The sequence below is a fragment of the Pangasianodon hypophthalmus genome, chromosome 11, assembly GCF_027358585.1.
Source record: "Pangasianodon hypophthalmus isolate fPanHyp1 chromosome 11, fPanHyp1.pri, whole genome shotgun sequence".
Taxonomy (NCBI): domain Eukaryota; kingdom Metazoa; phylum Chordata; class Actinopteri; order Siluriformes; family Pangasiidae; genus Pangasianodon; species Pangasianodon hypophthalmus.
Window position 1 is genome coordinate 21,171,369 of NC_069720.1, and position 24,036 is coordinate 21,195,404.

Sequence of the window (24,036 nt, forward strand, 5' to 3'; positions counted from 1 at the left end):
TTGGTTTAGGCCTTTAATTTTATCCTCAGTGCTGCATTAAAACCATTATTTATTTGCAGCATAGTTTCTGACAACAGTAAATGAAAGTTCAAAAACCAGACTTCAAAACGTCTTCTCTAAATTCATCATAATATTAGTGTATTAACACAACACATCTGTTCTAAAATTCAATACAAACAGATTAAGTAAAAAAAAAAAAATCACAGTAGAAAACCAGCAGAAAACCACAAGTAGCATGTAAATTACATTAACATTTTACAATTTTGGCCCATTCTTGCAGTAACAATGTAACAAAGGGTTAAAAACTATTGACATCAATCTCTAAAATGATATCAACACTGTACACTAAGGTAAAATCTGTAAATACTAAGCAGTAAGCCTAAGTTATGTTCTATATTCCCTAATCTACTTTATTCCCCTGCTTATTAAGATGTTTCATAAAACACCATTTAATGCATATAAAATCTTTCAGTGAATCATGTTTCAATGTTTCATGCATCCATTCATGGGTCCAATATATCCCTTCATTTATCCTCTCTCCACTTATTGTATTTTCCCCAGTCCCAATTAACCTGAACCATGTTTGGTAATTTGGGACATCTTGAAAATTATTAAATCATAAACACATGTACATGATTTGAACTAATTTCATATGAAAAAAAAAAACCTAGCTAAGTTAGAGCCAACTTCCTGTTTGATGTTTGCCACATGATGTCACGTGCATTAAGTCATGCCATTTCTATCAAGCAGTTCCACTGCAAGAGCTTAGCAACATTTTGACAAGATTGGATTTATCAGACCAGAAAATAAATGCTGCTAAGGCAAACTGCTCCAATTTCCCAACTGTCCCACTACACCTAAATTCATCCTCAACATAAACCAGGTTTCTCAGTGACAAACTCACAAACCTGCAGTCTCTTGTTCCCTCACAGACAATTTTTTTTAATGAAATGTGACACGCTCTATACAGCCATAGATAATAACTACATCTTACCATTAGGACACATTAAAAAAAACAACAACAACATTCAAACATGAAAGCGCTTACAGTCTCAATCCTAACCCGCTCAGTTGCGCATGCTTAGTGCACTAGGGTGGAGAAGGCACTATTTCTTAGCTTAGGAAGTGCACGTATGGAGCATGGAGCCATTTGGGAGTGAGCCACAACCTGGGGCCAAGTGGAAGAGCGTCGGCGCTGATAAGCTCGCGCAGCGAACGTGCGGAAGTGGGTGAGCGCGCGCGCGCGGGTGGGGCCGAACAGACGGTAACGTGACCAAGACGCGCAAGCATTCCGTTAAATGAAGCGTTATCTATGACCCCGCAAGAACCCGCTGCCGTTTTCAGAGTGGACCCGTAAACGTGGTTTTTCTGTGTAAATATCCGGGCTGCCGGTGCCGCTTCCTGACAGGGATGTTGAAGCCACGGCGGAAATGTGTTTTCTGATTGTGGGGCTGAACGGGTGAACCACAGCAAGCGGAATTATTGCCTTCCATTATCACTACAGGCAGCGATAACGATCTCGACACTGGGGCGATGTGAAGCGCCGATATCGCTCGTTCCTTCCGCGCACCGAGGAATAAGAATGAACACCGGGCAAGATATGTCTCCCGACTTTGTATTGATGCGCCTGGTCTCTGCGGCCGAGGAGGACCGCCTGGACGATGAGAACGGCAATCTGTCGTCGGGCACTGGAGTGGTGGCTGGGTTCGGGCAGGACGTCTTGAGCCACGGAAGCGTTAAGGGTAAACTGGACTGCGCGCAGAATCAGCCAGGTCTCAGTCACCTCTCAGCGGGGAACAAAGCTCCGCAGTCTGGCGGAAGCGAAGCACCTGACGCCGGCGGTATGGCGAGCAGAGCCGCGCTGTCTGTTCCCCCTCCTCCGCTCCACTCCGCCGAGGCCCGCGCTTACGATCTCAGCCACAGAGGCGGAATTGGGCCTCAGCTGTTGGTGTTCCGAAATGTATCGAGAGACCCTGATGGATTGTCTGAAAACAATGCGGATGATAGGCATGCTTCGAGGTCTTTCGAGGAGCAGACGGCACATACTTCCGAGTCGAGCGCCAGCACAAATAACAATACGCACAGCGCTGTGGATGCTCAGCATCAATACCATCCTCCATGGGCGCTGCATCCTCAGCTGAAGCTGAGCGCAGCGGACACAGACAGAGCGGAACTGTGCCCCCGGCATCGCATAATCACGGATAAACGCGACTGGCCGCAGATTGTTGACAAATCAAACCCGACCGCAGTGTTAGACCCGAAATGGAGCATGAGAGCGCAGGGAGAGCTCCGGCTCCCTGACAGGCCTGTTTTGGAACTCGCAAGGCAGTTTGGGGAGCTGGGAGTCGCCCCGGTGCCCGACTTTTTGCTGAAGGACGGCGATCTACAGCACTGCTCGTGCTCCACGACGACCGGAATCAGACAAGGCGAAGATCCAACCGAGACCAGCGATGCTCTGCTCGTACTGGAGGGCCTCGGCTCGGAGGAGGTCAGTGGCCTTGGCATGAAGAACAATCCCGAGTCCCAAGACGGTGCACAGGTGAAAACCCAGCTCGCGCTCAAATGTTTCCCGTCAGTACTCTCGGGCCAGGCGGTCGGGGTTACCGGTGGGCTCTGCTTACCCGCATGTCGCGACTCGCAGCTTTGCTGTTTGCTACGAGGCTCCCTAACCATCAAGGGTCAAGGCAACAGCACTGACAGAGACTCACCACAGTTCCCGACATCATCAGTCGAGCCCGCCGCAGAAGTGCGTCCTGACAGCGGGAGCTCCAGCCTCGGTTCGAGCCCCAGCATGCAGGCAGAGAGAAGCGCCAGTGCGTCCCGGGCGCCGTGTTCGCGCAGTGCAGGCGAGAAGCCGCTCAAAGTGCCAGGCAAGACCAGAAAGGGGTCTCTTAAAATTCGCCTGAGCAAACTTTTCAGAACTAAAAGCTGTAGCGGCTCTAATAATCTTCTGGATAAGAGACCGTCGGTGACGTTTTCCATCTCTTCAGCCGGCAGTTTGGTGGACATGTCCGGCGCGAGCACTGTGGAGCAGGACGCGGCCAGGTCGGTCTCAGTGTAAACATTCAGTTTTCAACTAGTCAGAAATGTATACTATGTTCACTTTTTCCCTTCTGGCATGCTGATTTATTCTCTTCCAATGTGCAGCCCTACAACCTTAAGCGATTTTTTAAAACACAGTATACAGATGGATGAAAAGCAAAGACAAGACAAGTGTCTTGGTAAGGTGTTGGGCTGTGACACTGTACAATGATTCTTCAGCTGCCTCTCTGAGGAACCCTTAAAGGGTCTGCGTAGAACCCTGCAATAGGAAAGTTCCAAGTAGAACCCTTTTAAGAAGCTAAGAACCCTTAACAATATAACAAACCCTTAAAGAAAGCTTTTAGTTTAAGATTATCCTGTCATCCTTCAAAAGATATTCCCTCAGTTGGTGATTTGATGATGGAGATGGGGAGCACGGTACGGGTGTAAAATCTCCCACAGTGTCAGGTTGAGATCTGCTGACTGCAAAAGCCATGGCATATGATTTACATCATTTTTATACTCATCAAACCATTCAGTGAGCTCTCCTGTCCTGTGGATGAGGACATTGTCACCACTCCAATCAGGATAGAACTGTTTCCTCATAGGATAAAGATGATCAGTCCAAATAACTTTGTATTAATTTGTATTAATCATCCCTTTAAGGGGATAAGTGGGCCCAAATCATGGCAGTGTATCAGAGCCATCATTTTTCCTTTAATATTGTTTCCTGTCTATATTTATATTCCTACTATGTCCATTTCTTAACTGTTACATAGCATGTTTGCAGTGCAATAACTCTTCACATCATGTCTTTCACTAGCCAACCTGGATTAACAAGGGCACAAAGTGCCTTCTCTGGTGCTGCTTTCACTCCTGTCTTCACCGGTAAGGAGCTAAGAACAGAAACAACCATGAAAAGCTTAAATCAGACTTATTTTAGATTAAGAATCTTTCAGTGTAGGCAAATGAGTACATATAAACATTGTTATATACTTTCAACCCCCTGACCAGGATAAAGTAGTTACTGAAGCTGAATGAACAGGCTTATGTGTAAATGAAGGCGATTAAGAATGGTCATGCATCCGGTCTTTAGCCTCTGTTGTGTCCTGGTTGTAGGAGAGACAGTGTCACTGGTGGATGTGGACATCTCACAGAGAGGGAGAAACTCTCCTCATCCCCCAACCCCTCCTCCACCTCCACGCAGAAGTCTCAGCCTGCTAGGTACACACACACACACACACACACACACACACACAAACAATTCACGTGATCTCATTCCTTTTCTGGCCTACATTTGTCTCTCTCTCTCTCTCTGTCCGTTAGCTTATCTTATATCTTTTATACTGTCTGCCATTTTTGTTGACATTCTCAGTTTGTTTGTCTCACCTCTATCTCTCCAGGAATCTCTTCCAATATTCTTTTTCTTCAGAGTTTCTTCAGTCTTGTTTTCCTCTGACTCATGTTATCTCAGATTCCTAACTCTTATGTCAGTCTGTCTGAGGTCCTACTGTGTGAATAAAATGTATGCCATCTGGATAAAATGTATCGTATTACTCCTAATATGATCATATATATATATATATATATATATATATATATATATATATATATAATTATTACCTGTGACCCTGTGTAGGATAAGTGGTACAGAAAATAGATGGATGGATATATATTAAATATTAAATATTTATATATAAATATTCAAATATTTATATTATTTACATAAATAATGTAACAAGTTTCAAAACCATTTTTGTAGGATGACACTATTTAGATTATGTTGATTATGTGGTTAGTGTGCTTAAAAGGGCAATATCTTGTTACTGATGTACTCTTACTGTCGATTACACTTTATATTAACATGATCTTTTCTGTTTTCATATTTAAAATATTCTTCCATCCTGTTTTAAGATGAGATGTTCTGAAACTTGTTTTGTGCAGGACATTTCCGTTCATGTGTTTGAATGCACACATCAAAAGTGTTCTCACTTTTACAGATACATCCTTGTTTTCTGTTTCAAATTGCATCACACTGCAGAAGTCTATAATCTGTGGCCTTGTCAGTCCTACTGTGCATGCACTGAGGGGATGACAGACTGTAGATGACTTCTTGTGTCATCTAACTGGAGGGATTCTGTGGGTTACACAGTGTGAACAAAACATGTTACATTGATGTAATTGGCTTTGCACAAGTGGATCATTTTCTAAACTTTCTACATTGGAAATTTTAAACTGTGAGTTTTTTTTGTAAATGTTAAACTTTTAATACTTTTACACACTGGAATTATATCATTTCCAAAATAGTCTGTTCTGAATATAGTACACTTGAAGACAGTGATGTTAAATCATTTTTTTCCCCAGTCCTGGTTTTGGAATACACTGCCTTGTACATTTTAATGTTTGTTTTTCTCTAATGCACCAAATTAAAATGTGAAGTACAGGGCAGGGGTCCTACAGGACCAGGACTGGACTTACATGCAGCCTAATAATCCATTGATAATATGACTAATCTGGCACAATCAGAATAAAAAACTGTAAACTCATGTATACACTTTGATTGGAAAAGAGTAGACCAATTGAGGCCAATCTGAATGAAATTGTTGTCCGATTGAAAAAAATGGGTTAATGTCCTTTTAATAATTCATTAAATGGAAGTTCATGTTACAGATTTATTCAGATCTGTTTAAAATAAATGTGAGGTTGGATTGGCATCATGAGGTGATATGGACTGAGGCAGATGTTGGATGCAACTTCTAAATTTCAGCATTTATTATTTTCCATTATGAAGAACTTGCACAGTAATACACAGAGGTAAAAACTTTGACTACAGCTATATTTCTTATGTTATTCCCCAACAATGGCTTTTAATGCTTTTAACATTAGAGTAAGAGTAAAGGCAGTATACTGATGGATAATATGCACATTTTATGTTATTTTCAGCAACCAGAACCCTTGTACCTTAAAATCAGGCAAATATGAAATGCTGAGCTGAGCTGTCTGTTTAAAAATCACACTTAGATGACAATTTGCTTAGACAGAAATACTTTATAACTGGTTAAAAAAACAAGCAGTGTGATTCATCTTAAAGCACAGGTGTCAAATCAAATCAAATTGTGCCCGGGCCACGGCAGCATTTTTTGAGCCCTTGAAGGGCAGTAATCTAAGGCTATTAAATTATTAACATATCATTATCTATTCTATTGATTAACACAGTTAAACTAGGCTCTGAAATCAGATTCGCACATTAAAAAAAAAAGAAAGAAAGAAAGAAAAAAAGGCTAACAGAAGCTATTCAACTGGATGCACTATTAGGCTGATTATTTTGTATGTATGTGTATGTATATATATATAGGTGTAGGTATATGTATATGTACATGCACACAGTGGGGTCCACTAGTGAAAGTGCTTCTATTTCGCATTATTTTCTAATTTAATACAACGATTTTCATTACAAATTATATTATTGACAACAACCTGAGTGCAAAGTAGAATCTTTGAAATATTTAGAAGAATTTCAGAGTTTCTTAGTACTTGGTATGTCTCCTTTTTGCTTTAATGAGTGTGCACTCGAGCTGGCATGGACTCCACAAGTTTGTGCAAAACCTTATGATCTATTTTTGATCAAATCCATCAAAGTGTCATCTGAACACATATTCTCTTCAATAGAAGAGATCAGGCATGATGAAAATATTTTCCAAATAAATATAAAAAAAAAACATAATGTTATGAAACAGATTACTGTAAAGAGTACTGCATGCAAAAATATACATGTCCTTGTCTTTGTGCTCCACCAACTGTTTTCAACATATTTGTCTCTGGTGATACATGGAGTAAATTACTGAATCACTCTAAAGGCCATCATCCAATGCATTTCTGAATCATTTTAGACATAGGTCTGACTTGCATCAGATGCAGGAATTGATTTTAACTAGCGATTCAGCCCTGTGAGATGCGAGCCCATATGTGCTTACAGAACGTGGGCAGTCTCTGTGCTATGGGTCTGGTGTGAATTGTAGATAATGTGAAAACACTGAGTAATAGTGTACTACTGTGTCTGATCCGCACGTCTTGAGTTTGACACCTGTGTTTTAAATGCCTCCTCCTGGTTTCTGAATACTTGCTACTCTGTTCCAGACGATATAGGTGGGCCACAACCAGGGCCTTTCCTAGTGAATGTCATGGGGGCGTCCCTGCAGTCTCTCCCACTGCCTCTTCCTCCTCCTCCCCCCTTCCATGCCACCATCCAGCATAGCCTCAGTCTCAATGGTAAGGGTGTGATGGTGGCAAAGGGTGTGTGTGTGTGTGTGTGTGTGTGTTTGTGTGTGCTGGGGCTTCAAGGAGACTTTTTGGTCCTAAGAGCAGACTCCAACCCTCCCTTTCACTCTTTCTCCCCTACTGTCTACCCTTATGTCCCTTGTATGTCCCTTGTTGTGCCAAGATGATTGCAGAATATTGAGTAGCCAAATGCTACACAGGCTTCCTATTGCATGTGTTGCCTTAATTTATAAGACTGCTTGACTATGGCTTATTTTTCGTCTTTCATAGTGCAGGAAAAAATGCTAATGAGCAAGTTATTAATGAAGAAATAAGAAGGGCAATTGAAAGTGTAAGTGTAGCTTAGTGTGGCTTAGATCTGTTTTCAGTTTTTCAAGCCAAAGTTTTAATAAAGGAAGATGTTTAAAATAGTATTTCCATTATTAATAGCTTATTCTAAAAGTAGCAGTATGTATTTTTGAGGGGATTTAGGAATTTGTAAACCTTTTTGGTAGAAATGGTATTGCAGGCAATTAGTTGAAGTACATTTTGTAACGTGATTTACATCCATTCATGTGGATTAATCTGATTTTAGCAAATCATTACATATTCATTTAGGGTCTAAGGTTGGTGGCATTAATCTGTAATGATGGATGTCATATAAGTCCAAAAATACTGGCTACTAATCCAAGCTACAGATTTGGTTTTTGCATAAATATTTTAGACCTTCGAGGGTGACTCACGGCAGCTATTATTTTTGACAAAAAAATAGTTTTTTGCAGTAGAGCTGCAGTTTTTACATTGTTAATCATTAGAAATGCCAGGTTGCATAACCCAAGTTTGATGATTGTTAAGATGGGTTTGTTATGAGAATTGCGTCATTGTGAAATGTGGGTTCTATTACCTCTTTTCCGCGGATATGGTGTGAGTACTGGAGCTGGCGCTTGTTATAAAACCTTTTAAAGAACTACCCCACGTTTTTAATGGTGGTTATGTTAAGTTGTCATGGCAACAGAATGACACCATCCTCAAGCTCTTGATGCCACCAGTCATTGGTTCCAAACCAGCGGCATGTTTGATGCTGGAGCGGAGCTGATTTTTCTGGTGGTTCTGTTGTGGAAATATGCAAAATATTTCGAGATTATTCACAAGCACTGTGTGAGTAGAAAATGGCCACATAGCAACCCAGATAACATCTCTCTGACCTATTTAGGCACCAACCCATAGATATGTGCCATAGAAATACAACGGTCTGCTTACAGTCAGGAGAAAGCCTCGAACCTAGCCACAGCAATGTCAGAATGTAACATCTGATAGTTATGCTAGATGGTTGAACTGTGTAGTATACAGCATGTAAGACTGGGAGAGAGCGCACTCCTCGTACAGATCAGTCAGACAGAATAATCCAACACTGTGAGCACAGGACCACCAGAGAGTTGCAAAGTGTGCTCTCGCTACCTTAGAAACAGAGAAGCACGCCCACATGCACATAGTAGCCAGCAACCACAGAGCTAGAGGAAATGTATACGTGAGGTTTAAAGACAGCGCATTTTGAGGTCTCGCCTTGACCTTTCAGTATAAAAATGGGCAGAGGTTTTGCAGCGACATACAGAAGGGGTTGCACTGGTTAATTTTTCAGTTTTTAGATTGAAAAGCCAATCAGTAGATTATAATATATTTGACTATATAGAATATATTCTAACATACAACAAGAGTGGACAAATCATAAATTCGTTTAGCCCACCAGGTAGGTGAACTCCAGTCCCGTTAATGGTTTGGTTCTCAGAAACTCTACAGATGATATCACACTCAAAAGCTTTTCTTTCTAAAGACACGACAGTTGGCCTACTTAGTATATGGACAAATGCATGTTTGTTCTAGCTTAAAAACAACCAGCTAGCTTTGCAGCTAGCTTAAAAAAGGCACAGTCATGTGTTTGCTGTTGCTAGCTTGAGAAAAAGTCTGTGCTAAAACAGAGCTATCTTCATTCAACTCACATATATGTGATGGCTAATTAACTAGTTAAGCAGATTTATATAGACTAGTGCTAAAACAATTCAACTTTCTAATAAAAATAATCATAAAGTGTCCTCAGTTGATGCCTGTAGTGTGCACTAAAGGGCAGGGTTCGGTTTGACCAACCTATTAAATCCCTCGTCTGTTGGGCATTGACAAATAAAAAACTGATAGTCCAAATAGATAATCTGCAGGTTAGTGATTTGCCCACGCCTACACAGTGTCATCTGTCATGTTGAATGACTAACACCTGATAATGACCTTTTTACTACAGTCCTCTATGTTTGCTATTGCTTTTAGTAATAGTTCCTGGTAGTTTCCATATTTAGCCAATAAATAAATGTCAGAAACAAAACATCTTGAATATTGGTAAATTTCATCTTCTTGTTTTAGATGCTTTCTTCCGAGCTCTTCCTCATACTGCACCTTCACCAATTGAGACTCCACCTCCAGTGAGAGTAGCCCCACCTTCAAATGTGTGTCCTCTGAGGGGAGTTGATTCCAGCAGCTTCACAGCCAGCCTGAGAGAACTGGAGAGGGTGAGGATGTAAACCTGTAAAAAATAATTTTCAAAAAAGGGTTCATAAGTATCTAAAGTCTTCTAGCAAGGAGTGCCTGATGAGGGGTGATTGCTTCTTGTGTCCTAATGTGCCTCATCATATAGGCAAGTTAAATGATACTATGAGATCTGTGCTCTTACTCTGAGATAGAATTTGCTGTGTGAAATCAACTGGAAGAACTTGTGATGGATACTTACGTTATATGCGTATCTGTCTTTCCACAGTGTGGTTGGTACTGGGGGCCGATGAACTGGGAGGACGCAGAATTGAAACTGAAAGGGAAGCCGGATGGCTCTTTTCTGGTACGAGACAGTTCAGACCCCCGATACATACTCAGCCTCAGTTTCCGCTCACAAGGAGTTACACACCACACACGCATGGAGCATTACAGAGGTAACCAGTACACACAAGTGCTATACACAAAATATGTAAAGATTCCTCACATGCAGAATAACAAATACATGTTTCCCTGTTCAGGGACCTTCAGCTTATGGTGCCATCCAAAGTTTGAGGACCGCTGCCATTCTGTGGTGGAGTTCATAGAGCGTGCCATCATGCATTCTAAGAATGGAAAATTCCTATACTTTCTGCGGTCACGCGTACCTGGTGATTTTACTTTAGCATCCTGTTTGTGATATTTTGAAATAAGTCTCACACAGATTTGAAAAACCTTGACAATAACTGAGGTGAGAGGTGATTACAAAGGTTTTCTGTTCTCTGCCTCACAGGACTCCCACCAACCCCAGTGCAGCTGCTGTATCCAGTCTCCCGCTTCTGTAACGTCAAATCCCTGCAGCACCTTTGCCGCTTCTGTATCCGACAGCTTGTCCGCATCGACCACATTCAGGAGCTCCCGCTCCCAAAGTACTGCTCTGTTTTATTCATAGTTTCCCACTGTTCTATCTGACTAGTGCTACTTTCACAGTACTGAAAATGTTCTTACTTCCTTTCTGCTCCAGACCCCTCATTTCATATCTGAAAAAGTTCTACTACTATGACCCAGAGGAAGAGATGTACCTGTCAATCAAAGGCATGCGACAGATGGCAGGTGTGGAGCAAGAACCAGAGTCTGAGACGTAGCGGGAGAGCCATATTTGCTGTAAGAATGAATAAAAAAAATTGGAAATTGGTGTTTATTTACCAAATATGAAGGAGCAAGAATGATAATTAAGTGTGTTTTCTCTCAGGTTTTCTCTGTATGGATAGCAGATGGGATAGTGCATAGATGCTCCTGTTGCACAGCTCTGCCCCAAATCCCCCCATCAGTCTTCCAGCAGAAGCCAACGGACATCATCAGAATGGCTGCTCATTGTACTAAGTCAGGATGGGGTAGTGAAATGCTGGAGTACTGTCCATATGAAACTGGCCAGAGATGATCCGCCAGGCATCTGGCATTAGACTACTGGACAGGCACAGAAGTGTGAAATGAAATGGATAGAACATTAAATGTGATCTGGAGTTATGACATAAACCTCCATCTGTAGCTCATGACATGGCTCATTGGACTTTTTAAACTGGACACATTTGTGAATCACTTTCCTTTGTTTTTGTTCTTTTTCTCTCTGTTATCTTGCGGTCCCTTTTATTTGCCTGTTACCTCAACTGTAACTTCCTCAGCCTGACTGCAGGCCATCTTTTCAGTAAAAGAAAGTAAAAACTGACAAAGGCTTTGGAATTCTTTTTCACCAACTTGCAGGGCTATACTGTTACAGCACAGACTGAGCATTCTGTAGAAACAAATAAGTGAATTATTCATTCATCGTCGCCAAACATCTTGTCCTGGTCAGGGTCGTGGTGGATCAGGCGCCTATCCTGGGAACACTGTGCACAAGGCAGAGACGTACCATACACACTCATTTACACACAGAGCAGTTTAGCATAACCAATCCACCTGTTTGGGGAGATGGCAGGAAACCAGAGAACCTGAAGGAAACCCATGGATGCGAAGACAGGGACCACGTACAAAACACCACACAGACAGTAACCCAAGCTCAGGATTGAACTGGGGACCCCAGACCTGTGAAGCAGAAGTGCTACCTGCTGAGGCATCATGCTGCCGCACAAGTGAAATAATCAATTTTTACATGAGTCTTGGGGAAACAACCAAGCACTCTTTCTTGTCGTATGTGTAATCTGTGTGCATCAAGCAATGCACAAACTACTGCGGTTAAATACAAATGTTGTATTGAACTAGCATTGTTATGACTCATGTCTTATAGTAGTGACAAAGCCAGTCATCTGTAGATTTGAACTATATTCCTATAACAGCTGGATGTCAAAAGGCTGCAGACAAACACTAAACCGTAGTGCAGTGATTACCCTTAATCCACTGAGAATGTGGAGTCCAAAGAGACAGATGTACAGTGACAAAGATTTTTGAGTAGGTCAGTGAGTTACAGCAGAAATGCATGGGACTTATGGGGATGGAGATATCCAAAGAAAATGATCATTAAAAAAATAAATAAATATATAATTGAAAGTATAGATCATTTCTCTGTATACACACACACACACACACACACAAAACTGTATCTCTACTTTGGTTTAAAAAAAAAAAAAAAGAAAAAGTACCAAGGTGCTAAGATCACTTGTAGCATCTTTAAGGCAATTCAGGTTACAGCAGATCAAAATGGATGTCAATTACTTGTGATTGATATGCTCCAGCCAGTTCTAACTGGTCGAGCTGCACGTCAGTGAAATACGCCACCGTGTATAATTGGCTCAGTCTAGCTCGCTTAGCCTCGGTCAGCGCCCGCCTCTTTTTCACTAAACCACACAAGCTATTGGGCAAGACTAGGTACTCGACAGTCTATTGGTCAACTTAAAACTCAATCACGAAGATGGTGTACGTTGATTGGACGACACTGCGATCACTCATTCCTGCACTCGCATGCTGATTGGTCGAAGGGCGCGCGGGCGGTATCTGGACCTGGGCTTTGCTCTTGAAGGTTTAACGGAGAGCGAATGTCGTCATGAGCGGTGGGTAGGAATTATAACATTGGCGTTTATGTTATGTATCTACTTTAAAAAAAAACAAAAAAACGTACCCTTCTTATATTGACCACAGTGGTGCATTATCCAGATTAGCAAGAAATGTGTATCAGAATGATCTATTACACTGCAGCTTTCTGCACACTTCCGGAATCAGGCTGCTTTCCCGTATCAAAGAGTTTATCTGGCTAGTTCGGGGCTCGTTAGCATGCTAGCTAGCAAAGCGCAGTTAGGCTCGGCAGTTTTGCCGTTATACTCTTCAGAGTTGAGTTTCAAACGGTTTTAGTTTAAATGCATATTATTTCTGCGTCTGTTTGCTCTGCTTCTTAAAGGTAGAAGTGCAGTAAAGAAGCTCAGGAGCGATTAAGTAGCTGAAATTTACAGAAACCCAAACTGGAGCAGCTCAGCGGCGCTAGCTTCATTAGCCTGGTCACTAGCTGCTAACGCGCAGTCGCTTGGTATCTTCGTTTAGCTTACAGCCTGTTTGAGCTAGTTAGCTGATAGCAAGATTAGTTTTTTCTTTCTTTTTTTTTTTTTTTTCTGAGGGGGCGCTGTCAGGCCTCGCTAGTAAATGGTGTATGTGTTGTTTTCATCCCTCAGAGCGATGAGCTGTTGCTAGTGCAGAGTTTTGTTCTCGTTAAATGTACTATAATATCCAATTATTATAGCTACAGAAATCTATAATATCCAATTATTATAGCTAGAGAAATGGTAGAGAGGCTGATGGCATGGTTACATGTCGTCGTTAATAAACTTTATGTTAGTGATGTAGAGAATAAAACTGAATTAACTAAGTTTCTGTATCTGCTAGTGAGTCTGAGCTCGAGGTCGGGGGGATGTGAGGCTTTTTCGGGATTTGTACCTGTTTGTAAAACTCTAAATATTCCATGGGAATGAATGATTTTGTGCATGCTGCTCTGTTTACATGTAACGCCACTTCACCTACGTCCATTTGGCTGGGAAATTGCATGAGAGTTTTTTTTAAAGGTGCAGTAGTCGGCTTCCGGGCCGGAATGCTTGTTTGTGTTTGGATGCACAAACTGTCATTCAGGTTATAGACACTCTCCGGGCCACCGTAGGTCCTGGGCGCGGTGCTTCGTGAATATGGGCGGGAATCATTTAATTGTAGATCTTTGAGACCTAATCTTGAGAAAAAGAGAGACTAATCTCACCTAATGCACCTTTAAGATAATTTTCAGGGTTCCTCATTTCCGGTTCTCAGGACACCTGAGTGTTAAGTACCAGGTAGATGTTGCCTTCTCGTGCTATCTGTATTATATGAGTAAATAGGAGTTTCTCACTAGGAAGTTGCACATGAATGACCCCTCAAGTCGTACTTACGACTGGGAAACTCAGATTATTTTGATACCCGAGTTCCCAAGATGGGAGGAGTCCTAAACCTTCAGCATGGCGGAGCAGAGAACAGTGTCTGTACTTAATGACAGGTTTTTGTTCATGTTTTCTAAATGCAGCTCACTGTTAGTGCTTGTCGTTTTGGTCATATTCATTTCTGTACTATAGCAGCAACCAGTCTATGCATGTTTTACATTTGTACTCTGTGAAAATAGCTTGTATTTGACCAAAATACCATTATGGTCTGCAAGTTAGCTGTGTTATGGTGTCACAATAAAAGTAAAATGTGTATGAATGTACCTGCTGTCGTCCATGTTTCATATTCTTTCTGACAACAAAGCATGTGAACACGATATACTCGAATTAGTCCAGACTCCAGTCCCCCAGAACTGTAACTGCTGAACCCTGAGCTAGCCGATAGTTTTTATTATTATTATTATTTTTATTTTACATGTTGAACATGGACTTGTTTGTTTACAGCAGACCCAGAACAAAAGCTGTGCAGACAATACTAACACAAAGTTGACTAGAAGTTGTGCAATTCAAAGCTCGAACCACATCTCGAATTCAACATTTGCTAAAAGTTCTTTGTATTTTTTCCCCCAAGATCAAAAGGACAGTATGGCCACCACAGTTGCTGTCAGTCCCAGTGAATATCTTCAGCCCTCCACCACCACCTCTCAAGTAAGAACTCACAATTTTGCATCGACAGTGTGTGTCCTCATTGAGACTGGTCATGGGCATGGGTTCTGTTTGTTTTCTGCTTTAAAAAGAGATTTTTCACAATACGTTCTTAAAGCAGGGGCCAGAAAAATGGAAGCTAACAATATAAGAAAGTATGGCTAGTTAAGTGCCTGAATACAGACACAAACAAGGTGACTGCTTGTAGTATGTAGGAGAGGGTGCACTTTATTTTGCTTGTTCCTGATTTTGAGAAGGTCCCGTGTCTTCCGCGCACGCTTATTAATCCGGCTAGTGACAGCTGATATGTGTTCAGCAGGCGACGGGATTCAGAATGAGTAGTGAGTGCTAATAGTGACAGCCTTGAGATGTAAAGCACATTAAGCTTTAATATACATACCAAATAAATAATTTTGTTTTGCAAACTCAGTAGCAAGTAGGGATTTCTTTCTCTGGTGGTTGAACGAGAGAAAAGAAATTGCTGGTGACTAGCTAGCCTAATGTGCTGTGATAAATAAAAAAAAATCATCTTGTGACCCAGGCTAGTGATTTGTCCATCTTTACTTTGTACCCTGACTCAAATGTGAGTAGATTTTCTTTTTTAAGCCATCTTTATATGATGATGATGATGATGATGAATGCTCTGACTACTCGTATAATAACTTTGACTGGAGGATCACTGTTATTCAAACCTTACTGGGTGGTCTGCATCTGTTTCTGAGAACTAGCAGCAGTTGTAGGTTTAAAAAAGTGGACACATGTCAGATTGAACGTCTGCTTTGTTGCCATCTGTTTTGTAGGATTCCCAGCCGTCACCTTTGGCCCTCCTGGCTGCCACTTGCAGTAAGATTGGCCCACCTGCTGCCCAAGCTCCAGCCAGCGCTCCACCAGCCCAGCCAACCACGCGCCGCCTTCACCCCATCAAACCTGCTCCCATTGCTCCGGCTCCACCCAAAAACCTTGGTTTTCTGTCAGCCAAAGGAAATATCATTCAGCTCCCTGCAGGCGTAGGTTCTTCAGGAACCAGTCCCATCCTCCTAACTATCCAGCCCCCGACTCGCCCAGCAAGTACAAGTACTGCCAACATTCAGTACCAGGTGGTGCCCCAGATCCAGGGAGCTCAGACCATTCAGATGGTACCCCAGGGTGGACAGATCCAGATCATCCCTGGGACCAACCAGGCTATCATCACCTCACCTGTTACAGTGCAGGCTGCTACTCCCACTCCTGCACAGAAGACAGTACCCATCAAGCCATCAACGCAAAAGCGGAGGCAGAACAACACTAATGTTACACCCACCACTAACATAGTGCGTCTGCCTAGTGGACTTGCTCTACCCCTCAATGTTGCTACAGGTGAAGTGGGTGCAACTCAGATTGTCACAGAGTCAGCAGCTGCCTCACCTCGAGCAGTAAAGGGAAAGAGGGGGCGGAAGAGACTGGCTGCCGCAGTTCCTCCCGCTCCTGTTCCTCCGCCTGCCTCACCGCCACCGATTGCTGAACAGGTGGAAACAGTGCTGATTGAAACAACAGCTGATAACATCATTCAGGTAGGATCATCACACTCTGTTTCTGACCTTTAAAGCAACTGGTTTATGATTTTTAGCCCTGTAACCTGAACTCTATCATCAATAGAGTTTTTTAGTAAGTAAGCTGTGGAACTATTTTAAAACCACCTACAATGAGGTAATGTAAAAGCAGAGTGCAGTAAGAACGCTGCTAGGCATGAATAATGGTTAAACACTAGGATGCAACTTTAAATGTGTTGTAATTCAAACATTTTTGTTTGTGTACTGTAAAAGCTAGTAGTTTCTGAGTGTTTTTCTGCTCCTGTCAGGCAGGGAACAATCTCCTGATTGTGCAGAGTCCAGGAGGGAGCCAGCCTGTGGTACAGCAGGTGCAGTTGGTTCAGCAGAAATCAGATCAACAGGTGGTGCAGATACCACCTCAGGCTCTAAAAGTGGTACAAGCTGCTTCTGCAACACTCCCCCCTGTGCCCCAGCGAGTGCCAGCCACCCCCAGTGTGCAGGTGGCTCCCTCAGAACCCACACAGGTACCTCAACCTCTCTGTTTTCTGCTTATGAGCAAGACATTTAGTCATAGTGGGAGGGTGGAGTTTAGTCAGTGATCTTTATTTAGGTGATTATTGTATAATGTTATTTTAAGCTTTTTGCATCACAAAGCAAGTTGGCTAACAGCTGGTAAGCTTAATAGATAATTGTAACTCGCAGTATTGTAGTATGTTGTATAATTGAGTATCAGCATTTGGTGTGTCCACTTTGTGATCGGTGTTATTGTTATTATTATTTATTTATTTATTTTTTTAAAGGTACTGATTAAAACAGCTTCAGGTGAATGGCAGGCGGTACAACTGCAGGAGACCATCGTAACCACTCCAACTACGCCCACCACCACTCCTATCACGCCGGCTGTGGTGACTAAGAAAGCCCAGCCGGGGGCACGGAAAGAGAGGACCCTTGCCAAGATCGCCCCTGCTGGTGGTGGTCTAATAACACTTAATGCTGCACAGCTCACTTCAGCAGCTCAAGCAGTGCAGACCATTAATATCAACGGTGTTCAAGTACAAGGAGTTCCTGTCACCATCACCAATTCAGGGGGTGAGTAGGAGTTTGACTGACCCTTTTATGGTCACAGTAGGCTTTATGTGGTTAGTGTATTCTCATATTTATAGTATTTCATGTCATATTATCCTCTTATTAATAGTAAGAAAGATGAATGTTTATCATTTATAGTAATCAGTTAGGTGTTTTAAATTTGGTGAATGTTTAGTGAATGTTTGCACCACCAAAATGTCACACAGCATGTGTCTTAGCCTGGTGAATTCATTAAATAAACCTTAAATCAAATTTATTACATTTGGGGAAGAAGAAAAAAAACTCTTGCAAACTGCGATGAATTTATCACACATCCTTCCTGACTCTCTTTGCTGAAACCATGTATGTTTTTCTGAACCAGAAAATTTTAAGAGAAGCCTTAAATAAAGAAATCACCCGAATCCATTGCAAGGCAGTATTGTGCATCACAGTTTTCCAAACATGTGTTGTATAATTACTAGTCCAAAAACGCTTTTCACCCTTACAAACTATACCTGAAATACTTGTCTAGTGTGAGAAGATTCTGTAGTATAATCTGTATTACACGTTCAGAACAAGCACCACATCTGCCTGTTTGTTCGGCTCCCAGGACAGCAGCACCTGACGGTACAGACGGTTCAGGGAGGTGGGCTTCAGCTGGGCAGCATGCAGGCACAGGAGCAGCCGCTGAAGGTGGAGCAGACGCTTACGCTAGAGCTCCAGAGCCAACCAGGAGAGAAGAAACGGCGCATGGCATGTACCTGTCCCAACTGCAAAGATTCAGAGAAAAGGTGAAGCAGACCCTGATTGCATTCACGGATGCAGCTCAGATTACTTTTTAACTTTTTTATATATATTTTTTTTAACTCGTTAAAAATATAGTATCATTACTTTCAGATAAGCTACAGGTGAAAGTGGAATCCAGTATCCTCTGATGTTTATCCTCTGATAAACTGGATGTTTGCATTAATATTCTGTCTGACTGGAATATTCAGAGAATATTCAGAAATGTTTGGCGGAATAGTAAAAAACATACATTAAACATATATTTTTATGGATCTGACTGTTTCTGGCAGCGCCTTAGTTTGTTGGCATCTAGACTGATCAGCACTAGCATAAGGATTTGTTTGTTTTTGTCTAATAGACAAAAAAAAAAAAGCACTTCTTTAAGAACAACTGTCAGTTGCTGTGGGTGTTAATATTGTGAGTAGGTTTTCACAACCCTTGCAGTACATCCTGTAGCCTTAAGTTTCTGATCGTTTACAGGAATCAAACCTTCATATCAAAGGAGCAGGCAGTGCACTTGGCATGATTTTCTAATTATCTTAATTAGATATAACACATGAACGGAGGTGTTCTGTATTTTCTGTAACAGTATTATGTGTGCCTTGGCCCTGGAATGTCAGTGACTGCGGAGGGACGTGCGGTTTAAATTTGTTTGTGGTCGCAGAACTGTGGTGTGGTAACTCATTTAACTAAGTAATTAACTCATTTAACTTCAACTAATGTTTCTTTGTCTTGGCTGCTGTAGGCCGGGTGAGGTTGGGAAGAGGAAGCACATCTGCCACATAGTAGGTTGTGGGAAGACCTTCAGGAAGACGTCCCTGCTGCGAGCGCACGTGCGGCTGCATACGGGAGAGCGGCCTTTCACCTGCAGCTGGGTCTTCTGTGGGAAGAGCTTCACACGCAGTGACGAACTGCAGAGACATGCCAGGACACATACAGGTACAGTACAGTTTATAAATATAAACGTGGGGCTGCAGTTACAATTCTTCAGAAAAGCAAACCTATTTGAATCATTAATATTTGCTACACTCCTATAAAACATCTGTAGATTGTGTATAGTAAACACATCATTACCAGACAGTGTGTCCTATTTTCCTAATAAGTCCCATTTATATACGATATATAAATTGTATTTTTGTAAGTTTTTATCTATATTAGCTCACTGTAGGTAGCTACTTCCGACTGAGAACATCATCAGGCCAGTCGGCAAGACCATGTGGAAAAGTCTCAAGTTTTGTTTTTTTGTTTTTAATGAATATGTGAATGCTAGATCATGAGCACTATTTTGAGTTAGTCATCTTAAATTGAAGGCTCAATTTTCTGCTGTTCCAAACTGCTTGCTAGAAAGTTTAATGATGTATAATTATAATTTATAAACAGTAGAACCTTTAGAAATATTGACAGTCACTTTTAAACCTCTAAGGATCTTGAAACCTCTTCATTAACAGACAGCGTGCTGTACCTTCTTAATGGCTGGCAAAACCAAACGAAAAGATCCAAAGTCTGAGAAAGTGTTAAGGTTTTGCACAGTTTATGTGAACAAGCAGATTAACCAATTAAGCATGAATTAAGCGTGTGTATATTAACAAGCTATGTTTTGTAATGGCAGGTGCAATCTGAAAATTTCTTAGACTATTGCGATCTGCTAGCTCACATCGGTGGGAAGTTAAAGTTACATGGAAGGAAATGTTAGCAAGCAGGAAACTCGTTGTTTATAGATCATGTTTAGTATGTGCTATAAATATAAACCTTGTTTATCATTTATCCCCATATTCTGTTAATTTATACCATTGTATATTTGTAACATGCAAGGTAGTGACATATTCCTTGAAAAGGCAGTGAAAAAGGTGGATGAAGTGAAACATGAACGAAATGGAAAAAAATGGAAACGTGATCTCGAAATCATTTCTATTTTGTTCTCATTTTTTGCTACCCTTGAGGCAGCATTTCAGACCTGCCATCCTTTACACATTTTGTATAGGAACTTTATCGCCCTAGTAATAATAGCAGATAAGCCAGTCAGAATCTAGACTGATTGACGGTCGCACCAGTGTTTTTTAACATCAGTTAAAAATGATGCTTGGCCCCCGAGTGGCACAACAGAAAAATGATTGCCCTGTCATCGGAAGATTTAACGCTCGAATCCCGACAGTGCCACAGGTCAGCAATTTTGCGTGGGTAATTTTTCTTACTTCTGCCTCGTTGGTAGCCAAAGCTCAGTCCTCAAATAAGGATGAGAGCTGAGACTTTAAATAAATTCTACAACCCTACATCTGTAAACAAGTTCATTGTTCAAACAAGAGCAGAAGATCCCCTCAGATGATTTGTAGTCTTCTACTGGCCTTATGGTAATATATTAAAATGAATAAAGCTCATCTTACCTTTATAGATTATTTGAATATTCATGACGGTATGCAGCAGAATATTGAAAACATATTTGATAGTTTCAGCACTACTAGCAAACATGCCCTCAGGCGTGCTAAATAGCTAGGAGTCTGGAGGTGTAGGAGACGTGTGGTCTGGCATAAAGTAGTTTCTGAATGGCTGAAAAACCAGAAGTAGTGAAATGATAAGGTATCTAGTCTTTCCCAAACCATCACAAAGCTAAAATCATCTTAACTCGGAGAGAGAGTGTTCATTGTGATGCTCGCCCTAGCGTTTAACAATGATCTTTGTGCTGTGATGCTTTTGGGAAACTTTGCCCTGACTGGGTAACGTGTGTGGTGATAATAACCCAGCTCTGTACGCACCCTGATGCATCTCAATTTATAATGTCTGGTATAACCATTTTCTGTATTTATAATATAATTTCAATCCTTTATGAAAAAAAAACTTTAGGCTGTTAGAGTGATGGAAATTTGATTTTAATTTTAAGGGAAAATTTGATAGCCGTAACCTATAGTATTTATTTTGTATTGGAGATACTTGATACTGGTGCATTTGGTGAGCAGAATCACTTGTGAGAATCACAGCACTGTCTCTTGCTTTCTTTAGATTTATTAGGCTGTTTTTTTTTTTCTTTCCCCAAATTGTATTTTACTGTAATTACAACTTATCTACATACATTTGAAGTGTGCAGTAAGAGTAAGTGTACTTTACTTATAAGTGGAGCTTTGCTGAGGCTCTTGAATCCAGCCAGCTTTAATCATTATATTACTCTTTTTTTTTTTTTTTTTTCTTTCTTTCTTTCTTTTTTTTACAGGAGACAAGCGCTTTGAATGCACAAAGTGTCAGAAGCGATTCATGCGGAGCGACCACCTCACAAAGCATTACAAAACGCACCTGAACACAAAGAACCTGTGAACGTAGACTGGCCGAAGGTTTTATAAACTCTTACAGAAAACCTTTCCCTGGGAAGGAGCAGGGATTGAGTCAGGGTGTTAATGGAGGAAAATCCCTCCCCTCATCCAGATCACACACATGGTGTGTTCTAGTCCAGGCCCTGTGGCGTAGTCGATCCAGACGAGCCCACACTCCTCATGTGTCTCATTTTCAACTCATCCCGTTTGTCATAGGAGGGCTGGCCATGTGTCTAACCTGGATCCAGAAAGCGACACTGGATGTGTAGTTTGGGAATTCCTGTGTTCGGGGTCGGTTTCGTTCTTCCGCAGCAGGAAACAGAAAGTGTGTGTCACGTGTATCTCAGACATGAATTGCAGCACCAACATGTACTCCAGCCGAGAAGCTCTGTTTTTCTCCATATTATAAATTTTAGAGCAGTTTTATGTGTTTTATTTTGTTGAGCCTTTTGACTGGTGTGTAGCAGCTCATGGACAGCTTGTATTATGTAAATGTTTGCTTATATTCAGACATATATTTGTACATATGAAAATGCTTGGACTTTGCTCTATACCCCAGCCAATGTGGTTTTTTTTGTTGTTGTTTGTTTGTTTGTTTGTTTGTTTGTTTTTTCTCCCCAGAATTGGAAAGTTTGAAATGCTCTAACCCTCCTTACTTAACACTTGTAACATTTAACAGCTGTTGTTAGAATGAATATATTTTGCTGTGACTGGACAATCATGTCTTGAGTGTGGAAGATGGACACCAGTTAAGAAGTCGTGAATTGAAAACTGCAGAAACATATACAGAAGATAGCTGTATTTAAAAGAAGAAAAAAAATAGCTTAGTCATGTAATTATTTAGATGGTATGTTCTGGAAATTTTTAGAGTTGATTATAGAATCTGATATTCAGATGGCAAAGTGGGGAATTAGGTAAAAATTTGTTACCTTTGTAGAAATATGGATTTATCTTTGCAAATGCAAAACACTATTAGAGGGAAATTAACTTGATGACTTACTCAAATACAATTATAATACAGTACAACTTCATTAGAAAGAATTACTTTTGACATACAGCCTTACAGAACTACCCAAGAGTTTTGGAATTTATTCCAGTCAGGTCTATATCAATGTTTAATGTCCAGATTCTCAAAAGTGCTTTAAGGAGAAAATGTTGCAGAGCTATGTTTGTATTTTGTCTCTGAATACATGCAGGTGCATCTTAGAGACTACGAAATGTAGGATATTTGTTACACAAACGGGTGTATCGGCTGCTCTGGCCAAATCTGAAGAATAAGGACTGTGTATATTGTAAATGAGCAAAAAGGAGACACTGTATAGTTTCATTCCTGTACTACACAAGCCTGTTAGATGACCCTTTTTATCAGTTTAAATGTTGCCTTAGAAAGCTTCACTCCCTATTTAAAGAGATTTCTGTCTAATTAAATGGAACTGCATTTGTAGATTTGCTTTATCTTTTGTCTAACTTGTATTATGAAATGCCAACTTTATGTGCACTGACCAAATTCAGGGTTTTACTTTACTGGTTAAATTTAGTATTCTTTTCATTCAGCGTTATTGGTTGACAGAATTGGGGAAAAAAAGACCTATTTTTTATCTTTCCTAGATAAATCCTACACCTAAAATCTCTGTCTCTGAAAGCTAATGATGGGCAACTATTTCTATATCTGTGGAGGTGTTTAAACAGGAGAGCTTGCTACTTTTTCTACAGTCAGTCCATCTTTCCCAAACTGACAATAAAGCATTCAAATGACTGTTGGTTGCAGCGTGTCACTGCAAGTGCCCATAAAGAAATACAATATAATATTTACTGATTATTCAGAGGATTCATTTGCACATTGAAGCCTTTTTAGGATCTAATGATTGTGATAATGATTACAAAAAGCTCTGCCATTTATCTACTAACCACTAGATGAAGATAAATTATTCTTTTTCCATTACTATGGGTTGCACTGCTGTGAGATATGTCTATCTTGAAGAAATCATAGCTCATCAGTTTTTTTTTTTTTTTTCTCCCCAATTCTGAGGCAAATTCATCCAACTTTAACTAACCACAAGAACTCTATGACACAGTGGCTTAGGAAAGTACTCTGATGCCTTCAGCTTTGGACACTTTATTGTATTATAGATTTAATTTAAAATGGATTAAATTTACATTTTTACATTTTTAAAGTTTTATTAAAAATAAAAAACTGAAATCTCTCATTAAGTTAAGTATTCCGACCCTTTAAAGACCCTTTAATATTAGTACTAAGTACTTTGTGAAGCACACTTTGCGAAGCACACTTTGCAGCAATCAACCCATTTCTTGGGTAAGTCTCTACAAGCTTTGCACATCTGGATTTGAGCAGCTTCTCCCATTCGTTCTGGCAGATCCGCTGAAGCTTAATCAGACTGGATGGGGAGCATCTGTAAACTGCTGTCTTCAGGTTTCTCCCTGAATGTTCTATGGAGTTCAAGTCTGGGCTTTGGCTGG

General features: G+C 40.9%; 2 protein-coding genes across 5 annotated transcripts; both read left to right on the forward strand.

The window, feature by feature from the left end:
- Positions 1-1,191: 1,191 nt before the first annotated feature.
- socs7 (suppressor of cytokine signaling 7) lies at positions 1,192-12,063 on the forward strand. 2 transcript variants are annotated; one of them, XM_026926035.3, is made up of 10 exons: positions 1,192-3,045; positions 3,845-3,909; positions 4,141-4,245; positions 7,159-7,290; positions 9,688-9,833; positions 10,079-10,247; positions 10,332-10,460; positions 10,583-10,718; positions 10,814-10,953; positions 11,042-12,063. In XM_026926035.3, the coding sequence occupies exons 1-9, from the start codon at positions 1,583-1,585 to the stop codon at positions 10,932-10,934; spliced, it is 2,466 nt and encodes an 821-aa protein (XP_026781836.1). In that variant the 5' UTR covers positions 1,192-1,582; the 3' UTR covers positions 10,935-10,953; positions 11,042-12,063. The 2 variants fall into 2 exon arrangements, with proteins under 2 accessions (XP_026781836.1, XP_026781844.1); XM_026926043.3 differs by lacking the exon at positions 7,159-7,290 and having other exon boundaries at positions 11,042-12,062.
- A 686-nt stretch (positions 12,064-12,749) lies between these two features.
- Positions 12,750-23,314, forward strand: sp2 (sp2 transcription factor). 3 transcript variants are annotated; one of them, XM_026921935.3, is made up of 8 exons: positions 12,750-12,833; positions 14,806-14,882; positions 15,680-16,429; positions 16,717-16,932; positions 17,209-17,497; positions 18,084-18,264; positions 19,005-19,198; positions 21,462-23,314. In XM_026921935.3, exons 1-8 carry the CDS (start codon positions 12,827-12,829, stop codon positions 21,560-21,562), a joined length of 1,815 nt encoding a protein of 604 aa, XP_026777736.1. In that variant the 5' UTR covers positions 12,750-12,826; the 3' UTR covers positions 21,563-23,314. The 3 variants fall into 3 exon arrangements, with proteins under 3 accessions (XP_026777736.1, XP_026777743.1, XP_026777752.1); XM_026921942.3 differs by lacking the exon at positions 12,750-12,833 and adding an exon at positions 12,840-14,290; XM_026921951.3 differs by lacking the exon at positions 12,750-12,833 and adding an exon at positions 12,840-14,090.
- The last annotated feature ends 722 nt before the right edge of the window (positions 23,315-24,036 follow it).